The 13,311-nt window shown below is 39.3% G+C and overlaps 1 protein-coding gene across 5 annotated transcripts in view; it reads right to left on the bottom strand.

Annotated features, from left to right (window-relative positions):
• Positions 1-13,311, bottom strand: part of IFT56 (intraflagellar transport 56) — a 48,264-nt gene that overhangs the window by 19,597 nt on the left and 15,356 nt on the right. For 3 of the 5 annotated variants that reach the window (XR_008975078.1, XM_057430613.1, XM_057430628.1), the window contains 7 exons: positions 12,704-12,849; positions 9,018-9,189; positions 8,556-8,630; positions 7,354-7,456; positions 4,635-4,690; positions 2,201-2,254; positions 1,783-1,846 (listed from right to left, as the gene is read on the bottom strand). Coding sequence is in view for 3 of the 5 variants with exons in the window: in XM_057430613.1 (XP_057286596.1) it covers positions 1,783-1,846; positions 2,201-2,254; positions 4,635-4,690; positions 7,354-7,456; positions 8,556-8,630; positions 9,018-9,189; positions 12,704-12,849 (670 nt within the window). In the remaining 2 variants the exon portion in view is untranslated. The remainder of the gene's footprint in view (positions 1-1,782; positions 1,847-2,200; positions 2,255-4,634; positions 4,691-7,353; positions 7,457-8,555; positions 8,631-9,017; positions 9,190-12,703; positions 12,850-13,311) is intronic. The other 2 variants (XR_008975079.1, XM_057430622.1) reach the window with 1 other exon arrangement.

Below are 13,311 nucleotides of genomic sequence, written 5' to 3'. Positions count from 1 at the left end.
TTTTAAAGCATCTAATATTTGTCTAAAACCACTTACATATTTGGTTTTCATGTGTTTGCTTTTTGTTTTGTCCTATCTAAAGTGAATTCTGTTTGCCTCTTCTATTTCCTGTGTGCAGTTTGTTTACCTCCACCTGTCCTTTATTTGAAGCTACAAAAACCCCCACACTATTTCACCTTTAAAGGAGGAGTTACTTTGAACTGCGTGCTCTTCTGTATGTCAGCTTTCTCCCACAAGTTTCTAAAAAGATGAAAAAGCAGTTTTTACATGGAAGTACCAAGACTCTAAGATGCTTGCAGTGGAAACCAATGTTTCCACTTACCTTTAGTTGGAACCGATCCTTCCCATAGGCTCATTTTTTCCCAAATAACCCACCTTCTTAATTGAACTACATTTCTGTTCTTTTATTCTTTTTTTTCCTCTTCTCTTCCCCTCAACCATACCTCAAATCTCAGCCTCTATATTGTTCTGCATATGGGTTTAAAAATATTTCACAATAAAATTAAGTCTTCTAGCTTCCTAACAATTTCAATTTGGGGTTTGGGTTACATCTTCACTATACATCTTTTCAGGGTATCTCTTCTCAGACTACCTCTGCATTATTTTTATCCATGTGTGCTACAGTCACTCATGACACCTGCATGAATGTTATGGGCATTAAGAGGTCTACCACCATTTTATCACTCACGCTGTGACTTTACTGGCATCACAAACCCTGTTAGTTACATGCCCAATGAATTCTCCACTACTGCAGTTCATATTGCTTCTTTCTGTTAACTTGGATCCCAGCTCCAAAGGGAAAGCCCCAATGCAAAAGGAATGCGTTAGAAAAACCTCATCTATGGAATCACTTCCAGCCTTCCAACATGAAGCACTCTCCTGCATAATCTCAACAGAATAAGGGCTGCAAGGGCTGAACATAATGGCTCAACAGTATTTCTGAAAGTTTCATCAGTGCTGCCGCTCTGCCTCTTGAGCTCCTTCTCTTTAGTCACCATGGACACAGGAGACAATGTTCTGTCTCTGAGGACTATAAGCTCTCTGCACCATAAACATGCTTAAGTTATCCACCTAAAGAAACAGTTCTAGAGACAATGCCTACAATCGAAGCGCCATTTTGGCTGAATTTCTGTGTTCCAGCTACTGTCTTTTTATTTGGGATTTTGGTTTTACTTTGCTAAGGAGAAGGGAAAACAAGGTCTTGTTTTGGTATGTTATTGAATAAGTAAATATTGAAAATATATTGATTTTGTTGTTAAGTTTCATTTTTGCTTTCTTGTTTTTTTTTAATTCCACCAAAGAGTTAGTCACAGAGCCTCCATTTCTCTCTGTTGTCCAATTCTTCTTTACATTTTTATCATCCTCAGTTCCAGGGCACACTCAGTGCTAGAACTCTATGAACTCGATAGGCATTTGCTAGCAGTCCTAGATTTGTACCTGTGAGGCATCAGCCACACACTTCCTCTAATTATGCTGTTGTCTTCTGTTTCTGTAATGGGGATTATTAGTCAAAGGCAAACTGCCACAGAATCTATCAGTGAAGACTAGCAGCTTGCAGTATAGCCTCTTTTCCAGCCAAATTCATGTAGTAAGGTTTAGAATCGAGACTGCTAATTTAAGCTTGCAAATTTGTTTTCAAATATATGTTAGACTGTTACACTATACAACAAAATACCTAGCAAGTGTCATGCTAACAGTCAGCAGTTAGACAGAGATATGATGGTATATATTTGGATACTGTAAGAAGGATTACATAATGGAGAAAGAACATTTCAAACATACCACATTCACTGGCTGATTCACCCACCAACTGGAAAAACTGCTGAGCAATTTTCAGATGATCTCTCTGGGAGACAAAAGAAAAAAACAAAACCAACATGAGTTCCAGAGCTGATGCTCCAATACACAGTGAAAATACACGCTGAGGAACGGACAGGGATGTACCACTATATATGCCTAGAAGGCAAACAGGCCTTTTGGAAGCAGGACAGAAAAGTCAAATTCACCTTGATTTATTGTCAGGACTAGCAACAGAGATTTGCATTTCACTCATTCTAGATTGAGTATTATACAGAAGAAGATTAAGAGACTCAGAGATCCTGCAATTAAATGACTGGCTCTTTTACTCCATTCCAGTCCCTATGGATCTGTTCATATTCTGCTATTGGAGAAGTTGGAGAATCTCATGGGCTTCACTTACCAAGCCCATTTCTTGTCCAACTGCTGCATTTACCACTCCTTTGAGGATGTACTCCTGGGGGAAAAAAAAGAAAGAAGTTAAATGCATTAGAGAGGACGAAGTGAAGATTTGAGGAGACGAGTAAGAGCCACCTATGTGTACATATTTTCTTCTTAGATACAAACTCTATCCCAAATCAGTTTAACAGGTACCTGGTTAATATGATACTATGATGGTGTTTCAGCACAGTAGGACAAAGTTACCCCCAAAAAATGCATTTTACTCACTAGTTAGTCACTTCTGCTAAGTATGTGGGACGCAAAGGTGTAATGTGGTTTCTGGTAAGTCTTATGCTCAAAGACAATACACCAGAAGGAACACCATAACATACTATCATGCTTTCTTCACAGTCATATAACCAAGAATCATAAGTGCTATATTGTTATATTAAGGCACAGATCTCACATAAGTATGCATATTGGTTAAGTATAACCACTAACATCCTTGCTCCAAAATGCACTGCATTTTTTATCAGGGCAAAAATGTCACTAGGTTTGTGCTCTGTGGTCATTTTATTACTCTACTGCAATTAGGAACAGGACTAGAGTACCCTGTAATCTCTACTCTGAGATACAAGTATAGTTTAATTCTTCTCTAAACAAGATTTTCTCAGCATGTAACAGACTCATTTGTCTTACTAAAATCTTTTAATTAAGAATTATTTCTATAAACCTGCTTTAATAAGTACTTTTGATAAATCTGGCCAGCACCGTCACAAAAGGAGCGTGACCAGCAGGTCAAAGGAGGTGATCCTGCCCCTTTACTCTGCTCTTGTGAGACCTCACCTGGAGTATTGTGTGCAGTTCTGGTGTCCTCAACACAAAAAGGACATGGAACTGTTGGAACAAATCCAGAGGAGGGCCATGAGGATGATCAGGGGACTGGAGCACCTCCCGTATGAAGACAAGCTGAGGAAGTTGGGTCTGTTCAGCCTGGAGAAGGCTGCGTGGAGACCTCATAGCAGCCTTCCAGTATCTGAAGGGAGCCTGTAAGGATGCTGGGGAAGGACTCTTCATTAGGGACTGTAGTGATAGGACAAAGGGTAACGGGTTAAAACTTAAACAGGGGAAGTTTAGATTGGATATAAGGAGGAAGTTCTTTACTGTGAGGGTGGTGAGGCACTGGAAGAGGTTGCCCAGGGAGGTTGTGAATGCTCCATCCATGGCAGTGTTCAAGGCCAGGCTGGATGAGGCCTTGGGTGATATGGTTTAGTGTGAGGTGTCCCTGCCCATGGCAGGGGGATTGGAACTTGATGATCTTAAGGTCCTTTCCAACCCTAACTATTCTATGATTCTATGAGATGTAAACATGGAGAAAGAGAAACACCTACATAGACCAAAAATGGAGTGCAAAGAAATAACCTGAGAATACTAGGCAGCATGCTAAATAATAATTTTAGCACATTTACCAACTCTTACAGATGCCAAATTATTACCCTATATGTATCATGACAAAGAAGAAATTTGAGAAGACCTGAAGAAGGATATACAAGTAGTCTTGCAAGTCTTAGTGGGGAGCTCCATGTGAAAAAACAGGAGGAAAAAACTCACAAAGATTCTTGTTTCAAAATGTGACCAAGAATGACACTATGTTATGTGTATTAGGCACATATATCAGAAACAGAGGCTAAAAGATCAACAGATGCCGAACAACCGTTCACGTAAGTCTTGCTATACTGAAAAATGCAAGAAGTGGAAAGCAACAGTAGAAGACACTCCTTAGCACAGATTCACCAGATCTGTGTTCTTGAGGTTTTCTTTCCCCTCCCTCCATCTAATCCTCACACAGACTCATGAAAGGTCCCTTTCATGCCCAGCTATGTGACCTTTGGAAAATAAACTGCAAAGAGGAATAAATCAGAGACTAAGGATGTTGGAACAGCCACAGAAGAAAATTACAGTAGCAGCCAAGGGACCCTGCACTTCCCACTCATTGCAGCCAAAGTGAGATAGGATTAGAAAAGACCTGTTATTTAAACCATTTAATCTAATCTACCTAATTTTTACAAAAATGGTTTCAGGACAATCCACATAAGCATCTAAGCTAGCAGATCTGAGGGATGGTAACCATCACCACGGCAGAAGTGACAAGTAGTTGGAAAAGGGCCTTCATCTACGCACTAATGGTCAACTCCCCAGAATCAAGTCTGTACACAACAGAGCTGTATTCTTAGTTAACCCCAAGAAGTACAGTAAAAAACATCCTAAGTGTTCATATTCACATATATAATTTATGCATGCACATTAAGTCTATTGTTGATAAGGATGCAAAACACAAGAGTTTTAAGAGTGGGAATGGCACAAGCTGTCCTCAGGATACCAGTTTTGTATGTGGCAGATTTCATATCCACTTATAACCTCTGTCTTTATGTACCATGACATCAGTTTCCAATTACCTGTGGAGCTGTAGGTTCCAGGTCCTTCATCAGGTTATAAGCCTCCTGCACATCATCTGAAATACCAGACATTAGAATGCATGACAACCCATAGCACATTGTATTAGAACAAGTCACTCGTCCTCTACAACATTCCCCAATAGTCATAGACTAAGAAATAAAGCAGTCAGACAGAAGGAGAAAGATAACTATAAATCAGTGTGAATTTATATCACAATGGTGATGGTTTTCTAGAACTCAACAAACATGGAGTGAGTAATAGCTTCTTTATTACTACAATTTTCCTAGTAGAGATGACTTGCTCCCCTTGTTCATTATCCAGTGGCTGCCTTTTCAACAGTACAAGGTCAAGATAATAAATCCATCACCTTCTTGTCTTTTCTCATATTTATTTACCCCTTAAGGAGGATAAGGTAACACGAATCTGGAGGTAAACTTACTCTCTTCCTTGTCAATATTTCAAAATCTATCTAGCAGCTCTTACCTGATCCTAATTCTAACAAGCAAAAAGCACTACTGGTATAGAAGTTTAAATGTAAAGTTTAAATTCAACAAACAACTTCCTTCCACCCAAGAAATAAACAAACTGAAAAGATCTTGAACACCTAAATCAAAAAAGATGCTGGCACTATGGTCAGCTTTGTAAACCAACCTAGTGAAGATGCCCTTTTTACTGGCAAAATTTTGTTAATACAGCATTGTACCAGCCTCATCAAGCAAAACTATTTTTTGTTAGTACATACCATCCATACACTGTGGGGACAGTACTCTAGTGTGACTTAAGGCAATATACATTGGAGCTGCATGGCTCCCATCCAGCCCCTCTGCTTATATACCCATTCCTTTGAGCAGTCATGTAGGAAGCCAGCACAAGGTACTAGACTAGCCAGAAGAGTATTTTTTTTTTTTAATTACAAATAGGGTGGGTTTTTTTGTTAATTTTGGCTAGCTTAGCTCACCATTAACCAACAGGAGAAAAAACAAACAAACAAACCAGCAGCCTTCATTTTCATTAATGTAGACCATCGGCATGGAATTATGCTCTTCAGGCTCCAACAACCCCCAAACCCTGCTAAAAGTCACTACCTTAAAAAGCTGAAAAAAAATGGGATGCATGTTTGTGCTTCAGTCAGTCCAGCTCAGAGCATGTTGTAACACAAGCCTACCTTTATCAGAAACCTTTAAGTTTTGGAGAGACAGCTGTACTGGCTCCTTTGTCAGTATGCAAGTCATTTGTATACCACAGTGAAGAACAGAAACTAACTAATGAAAATTATTGCTAGTTTGACAGCAAATTTATAAACAAGGCTGACTCTTAAGTGATGCAGAACATGTACTTTCCTTCTGTGTAAGTAGAACTTAATTTGAAACATAGTATTATTAACAATATTATTGGTAATAATAGCAGTATTACCTATGGTGATATTGGCAACAAAATACTGCACAGAAAGGTGGCTGGGAACAGCAGGCACAGATTTACCAATGCTAAAATGTACTGACTAACCTGATGTATGACTGCTTGTATGGATAAGGGGATAGTAGTGGATGCTGTATAATGTGATTTTATTGTATTGTGGCAAATTTGTATTTGCCACAATACAAATTTCTGTAACAGCTAATAGTTATCAGTAGTGGGATATTCTAAAATTTGTCACAGTCTGAGTTGAACTGAAACAATGAGGCAGTGTTTCAATTGTATATGAAGACAAAAGAAGCAGTCTGGGATACTGAGCACGAAAGAGAACTTATTCCAACTAAAAAGATTAAATCTCACCGGTCTTGTTAATTACAAATCCTACAGATGTTACTTAGAATCAGTATCTGAAACTCCAAGTCAATCACACTCACAAAGCTTTTTCAATGTACTATGCTTGTGTATGCTCAGATTCTCTGGTGAGCTTACTGTGATGCAAGGAATAACAAGGTGGTGTGACTTACTTTTGCCAGAAGTATAGACCTCCTTTTTTCCTGGCATTTTTTTAACATTTGGGGGGAAAAAAAAAAGTAGGCATGCATTTTATTTATTTAAAAATTAATAAAATACATTTTTCTGCTTTCAGATGCTCTGGTCATCTAAACTTATAAAATACATTATAAAAAAGTAGTGGACTGAAAAGCAGTTATCACATCACCTTCTATTAGATGACTGCAGTTAACACCTACTCAGTGCTCAGCCAGTCAAGCTGCAGTTGAATAAAGGAACACAATGAAGGAATAGGAATGGCTCTGAAAGTAAAATCATATAAAACTGAAAGAAGCCAGACAACTAAGAAGAGAAACAATACTTTCCAACGGGTTCTGGCTATCTACCTGCATTCTTTGAGAGTTGTATAGTAGACTTGGAATGAAATGTCTTGCTCACAAACTATAGTCTTTTTTCACAGTGATTTTGGCTCATACTCTGTGTCATATTTACAGAAGTAGTGTAACTAGTATAACTCTCACTATAAACATATAAACACTGTCATCCCCAAAGCCATCTTCTGCAGCCCAAGAACCTCCAATACCCTGCTGAAGTAGATTTATTTGACTGCACACAATGAAAGCCCTTCTCTACAAGCCATGGGAGCTCTTAGATCATTATTTTCCAGAGGAGCAGAAAACGAAATAAATTGCATTTCACTACAAAGAAAAAAGAAAGCATTTAATTGAATAGTCAGTTGAGATCAGATGAATTAATGTCATCCCTGAAGCTATGGAAGAGGAAAGTGTTATTTACCTTGCCGGAGATAGTAAATCACAAGATTCAGTCTTGCCTCAGGAATAACATCAACCAGAGGAGGCAGGACCTGCAAAGCCCCTTCTCCTCCTCGGAACACCACCTGCAGAGAAAAGCAGCATCTTGATAACTATTATCAAAACCTTGTCTATGATCTCTTAATTCAAGGAAATTAATCCTTAAATTCCTATATTAACAATAGGAAAAGGGCAGTGGTACTGACATTACCATATTCCCTACTTTAATATAACTATAGAATTATGCTGTGTGACAATCTTTATTCTGAAGAATATAAAGTATTTAACTCATCAGTAAATAATAACTTATTCCAGCTTTTAGCAACTCAAAGCAGTGATACATTATATATCAAAGATTTTAAAGAATAATATGGTCTGAGACAAGAGTGAGGGGAATACATACAAAATTACAATTTGCTTATGAAGTGTTCATATGGAAAAATTAGGCTAACAACTCTGCATTTACTTAGAATGCCCCCAGATCCTAAATTGGTTAGGAGCAGTCAACTACATTCCAGTTTCACATGACAGTTCCTCCAACAGAATCTAACATACTTATTCAGTAAACCACTGGCAAAAAGACAGAAATTCAAAATAAATAATGTTGACTTACAAAAGCTCAGTTGGAAAGCAGTTTTAACTCTTGGGGGGAAAAGTGTTAGTTTGTTGTGACTACTCTTGAAAAAAAGACAAAGCAAGCAACTCCTCATTGTTAAACAAAAGCAATATACTGTTAGGGGTTGAGCAGCAAATAATATCACTGCAGGGAAAATTAACAGGTGATTAGTGACCTTTTAACTGCAGAACACACAGCAGCATGCTGAACACTGCAGCTTTTTCCTGACAACTGTTGCTTCTACAGTGTCCTTATTGACTGGGTTCCACAAAATAACTTGCAAAGGTGTTATTACAGGACATAAATTATTTTAATATGCCTTCGGGGTTAAAAACAACAGCATTATCATTTCCCTGACACTGTCTCAAACTGACAGGAAAAAATGCCATGGATAAAAATACACTTGATGGCGCATTGATTATATAGGTAGGATGTCTGGAGTGGGATTTATGTGGCAGCAGAGATTCAATTGGGTCTGCAAGTCCTAAAATATTCCATTTTATGAATCATCAAGGAAAGCTCTACAAATGAGCGTAGTTCATATTAAGTCCAAGAAATACATTACTCACCAGATTGTGCTTAATGAGCTCTTTGCCAAACTCAAATGATGATGAAGCACTCTCTGTCAAGTTCTTGAGCTCTGCCTGGAATTACATATATTCCAAAATTTTAACACAAGCATAAATCGAGTTTCATACAAGCCTGACAGAAAGACATCTCCAGCAATGCTGGATCACTGGAAGGTTTTTGCCTTAACAGTTTTATGTAATGTTTTAGCAATTGGGTAATATATATAGACACAAGGTCATAAGTAGGAAAAGTTTAAGATTACTGGGCACACACGAGGACAGATGGCTTAACACCAGGAAAACTGATAGAGGTGACATTCCTAAGAGAAGACCACAATGACAAAATAAAGACCTATATCAACATTACTCATTAAGACAGATAAGGAAAAAAACCAACCAAACAACCCTGTACAGAACCTTGAACTAAAATAAAAGTGAACTGAAGGGCTGTTCAATAGATACCTCAGCAGCCTTCCCATTGTGAAGGCGGAAATGGTTACAAGCCTTAAGGTTAAGAGCAATGGTACTGTCAGGAACTTGCTGAAGATAAACAGCTAGCACTTCCTGTGATACGTCATAGTAATCCAGTTTGTAATAGCATAGGGCCACATATACATTCAAGGCCAGGTATTCCCTGTGGGAAAGAGGATTAAAGAGAACATTTAAATTCCACCACAAAGTTATACTACAGAACATTAAAATCAGTGATAAAGCTCTCACGTGTCTATACATCTTTTACAAGCATGTCAAATCACAGAATCACCAAATCAGCTAGGTTGGAAAAGACCCTTAAGATCATCAAGTCAAGTCCAACCATTACCCCAGGACTGCCAAGACCACCACTAAACCATATCACTGAGGGTCTCATCTACATGGTTTGCGAACACTTCCAGGAATGGTGATTCCACCACTTCCCTGGGCAGCCTGTTCCAATGCCTGACCACCGTCTCTGTGAAGACATTTTTCCTAATATCCAGTGTAAGCCTACACACAGCTTGAGACCATTTCCTCTTATCCATTAGCTTGTTACTTGGGTGAAGAGACCAACCCCCAATCTCACTACAGCCTCCTTTCAGGTAGTTGTAGAGAGCGACAAGGTCACCCCTGAGCCTTCTCTTCTACAGACTAAACAACTCCAGTTCCCTCAGCCATTCCTCTAAAGACTTATTCTCCAGACCCTTCACCAGCTTTGTTGCCCGCTCTAGACCCACTCCACCACTTCAATGTCTTTTTTGTAGTGAGAAGCCTGGAACTGAATTCAAGATATAGGAACTAAATAGGATTCGAGGTGTGGCCTCACCAGTGTAGAGTACAGAGGGATGATCACTGCCTTGGTCCTGCTGGCCACACTATTTCTGATGCTGTTGGCCTTCTTGGCTGCCTGGGCACAAGTTGGCTCATGTTCAGCAGCTGTCAACCAGCACCCCAGGTCCTTTATCCATGAGCAGCTTTCCAGCCGCTCTTCCCCAAGCCTGGATCATTGCATGAGGTTGTTGTGGCCCAAATGCAGGACCCGGCACTTTATCTTGTTGAACTTCATATCACTGGCCACAACCCATCAATCCAGCCTGTCCAGATCCCTCTGCAGAGCCTTCCTATCCTTCAGCAGATCAACACTCCCACCCAATCTACTGTCATCCACAATTTACTGAGGGTACCCTTGATTCCCTTATCCAGATTATCAATGAAGATATTAAAGAACACTGGCCCTAACATCAAGCCCTGAGGGACACCACTCGTGACTGGCCACCAACTAGATGTGATGACATTTACCACCACTCTTTGGGCTCGACCACCAGTTTGCAACCCAGCAAAGAACCCACCTATCCAGACCATGCTTTATTATCTTTTATGGCAGTGGCCAGATTTAGCTCCACCTGTGCTTTTTCACCTTTCTAACTTTTTCTCTATATAACTTAACCATACCCTTATACTTTTCATGGGGTAACTGTTCCTTCTTCCACAGGTGATAAATTTTCTTTTCTTTCCCGAGTTTCAGCAATATCTCCCTGTTCAGCCAGGCTGGTCTCTTCGCCACCAGTTTGATTTTCAGCACATAGGGACCATGTGCTCCCACACCTTAAGGATTTCATTCTTGAAGAGCATCCAGCCTTCTTGGACCCCTTTGTCCTTCAGTAATGTTTCCCAAAGAATTCTGCCAACCAGCATCCTAAACAGGCCAGTCAGCCCTCTGGAAGTTGAAGGTGAAGGTTCTGCCGACCTTCTTTCTGACTTCTCCAAGGATGGAAAATTCAGTCATTTTTTGATCACTTTACCTCTAACTATCACATCATCCACCAGTCCTTCTCTGTTTGCGAACAGCAAATCCAGCCAAGCATCTCCCCTAGTTGGCTCAGTAACCAGCTGGATTAGGAAGTTATCTTCCACACACCCCAAGAACCTCCTGGATTGTTTCTTCTCTGCTGTGTTGTACTTTCAGCAAACATCTGGCAGGTTGAAGTCCCCACAAGAACAAGGGCAAGTGGTTGTGAAACTTCTCCCAGTTGTTTGAAGAACACTTCATGTGCAGCTTCATCCTGGCTGGGTGGTCTATAACAAACTCCTACCAGGATATCAGCTTGGTTGGCCGTCTCCTTGATCTTCATTCATAAATGTTCAGCCTTCTCACTCACCACATCGAGTTCAAGGCTGTCAAAGCACTCCCTGACATACAGTGCAACCCCACCACCTCTTTTTCCTTGCCTAACCCTTTTGAAGAGCCTAAACTGGGGTTTCCGAGAAATGCTTAGAGTTATTAGAGCTCTGTCAGCTAAGATTGCACAGATCCAGATTTGCATTAGTGCTTTCAATGGCAGCTACTGCAGCTTTAAAGAATTACCTGTAAAACTTTTGGTTTGCAAATTGCGGAAATGGTGGCAACTTTTCACTAAGAAAATGCACAGAAGACAAGCACTATTTGACCTTACAGAAGAGGATTTTCTATGCAAATACATTAATATGCACATAGAAGTTTGAAAATATTTTAATGGATATTATTATCTTATATGAAGTACAATTATTTCAAAAAATCCTTGCCATTACAAGCTATCAAGCCAGAAGAACTAGACACAAAAGATAGACAGGCATTTGTGGAAACAATAAAAGTGTAACTGTTGTGAAGGTTACCCGCTTAGCTCTGAGTGTTTCTTTCTATGGGTCTTGGAAGTTAAAAGTTCTCTTCCCTGAGCATTACACGACATATATACACGCATTATCATGGACTTCTCTAAAGCATTCAAACGGAAAAAAAGATAGCTGGGTCTCCTGGGAAAGCAGTTTCGATTTTACTAAACAATTATTTCAGCCACTTGAGAATTCAATTTGCTATTTGTTAAATTCCAAATTAAAAACTTGCAGAATATGATAGGAAAAACATCATGTCATAGCAGGACATGTCATGTCATAGCAGGAAAAGGGGTAACGGGTTTAAACTTAAACAGGGGAAGTTCAGGTTAGATATAAGGAAGAAGTTCTTTACTGTGAGGATGGTGAGGTACTGGAACAGGTTGCCCAAGTAAGTGGTAAATGCTCCATCCCTGGCAGTGTTCAAGGCCTAGTTGGACAGAGCCTTGGGCCTCATGATCTAGTGTGAGGTGTCCCTACCTATGGCAGGAGGGTTGGAACTAGATGATTTTAAGGTCCTTTCCATCCCAAACCATTCTATGATTCTATGCTAAACAGAAATTGAAAGAATTTCAGACTCAAAAGAAATACAAGGAACAATCTACATAAAACCTAAGAACCGAACCCTTCTTAGAAAGGCTAAGAGGTGAAGAAGTCAGTAACTGCAAACAAGGGTCACCAGACTGGCCATCATGGGGCGGGGAAGAAAAAGACAAAGCAGGTACATAACCATATATCATCTCAGAAGTAAGTAACAAAATGAAAAAAATAATCTCGGAATTAATTACAAAAAAATATCACTTAAAGAAAGCAAAAGAGAGCAGACTTTTTTTAAACATGAATTTTTCAATAATGCTTTGCAATGAACAAAATTGAGGGGTTTGCAACTTGTGCACATTTTGTGGTGGGAAAAGGACATAGTGATTGGGAAAATTTCCTACTTTCAGAAACCAAGCAGCTAAATATAATTCAAATACCAACAGCATCAGAGAAATTGCAGTAAGGTTCAGAGTAAAGGTGCCCACCGATTATCAAGAAGAATGCGTTTGTAGATATCAATAGCTTCTTGGTAGTGGGACCGCATGTAGTGGATAGATGCCAAGCTAAGCTGATCTTCTGTAATGTCATGCAGATTCTGGTGAGAGCTCATCAGTTTCTTCTCATCACCGAACTAAAAAGAATGTGACATATTCTCAGATGAGTTCAGTGAGAAAAACATTTTAATTAGCTGGATTAGTTTTGTCCTTGCTGGCAAACAGCAGGTGATTAATATTAAACATCTGGAAAACCTCTGTTATTTTAAAGTTAATTTGACCAGTGGAGAGAGCAAACATTTAGAGCAGGCAGACCAGTTAAAACTAGATAAATGTGAGGCTGAAAACTAAGTAGACATTTTCCTTTAAAGTGTGATTTATACATAATTACATGTCACATGCCTTGGTGGATAAGAGGGAAAGAGCTAAATTATTTCACAAACAGAATTTTAACACAAGATTTGACTGTCATTAAGTGAGCCAGCAGAAATCTTACTCCTAGCAGATCCAAATCTTATTTCTCATGTATAGCACAAAAATTCAAGACATCCCAACACACAAGCACTAGTTTTCACAAGACTTATTTACAGCATTAAATC

Source organism: Pezoporus wallicus, unplaced genomic scaffold (assembly GCF_028554395.1).
Source record: "Pezoporus wallicus isolate ANWC-B61680 ecotype Strahan unplaced genomic scaffold, APGP_CSIRO_Pwel_v1 scaffold_3294, whole genome shotgun sequence".
Taxonomy (NCBI): Eukaryota; Metazoa; Chordata; class Aves; order Psittaciformes; family Psittacidae; genus Pezoporus; species Pezoporus wallicus.
This window is presented reverse-complemented; position numbering and strand designations above follow the sequence as displayed.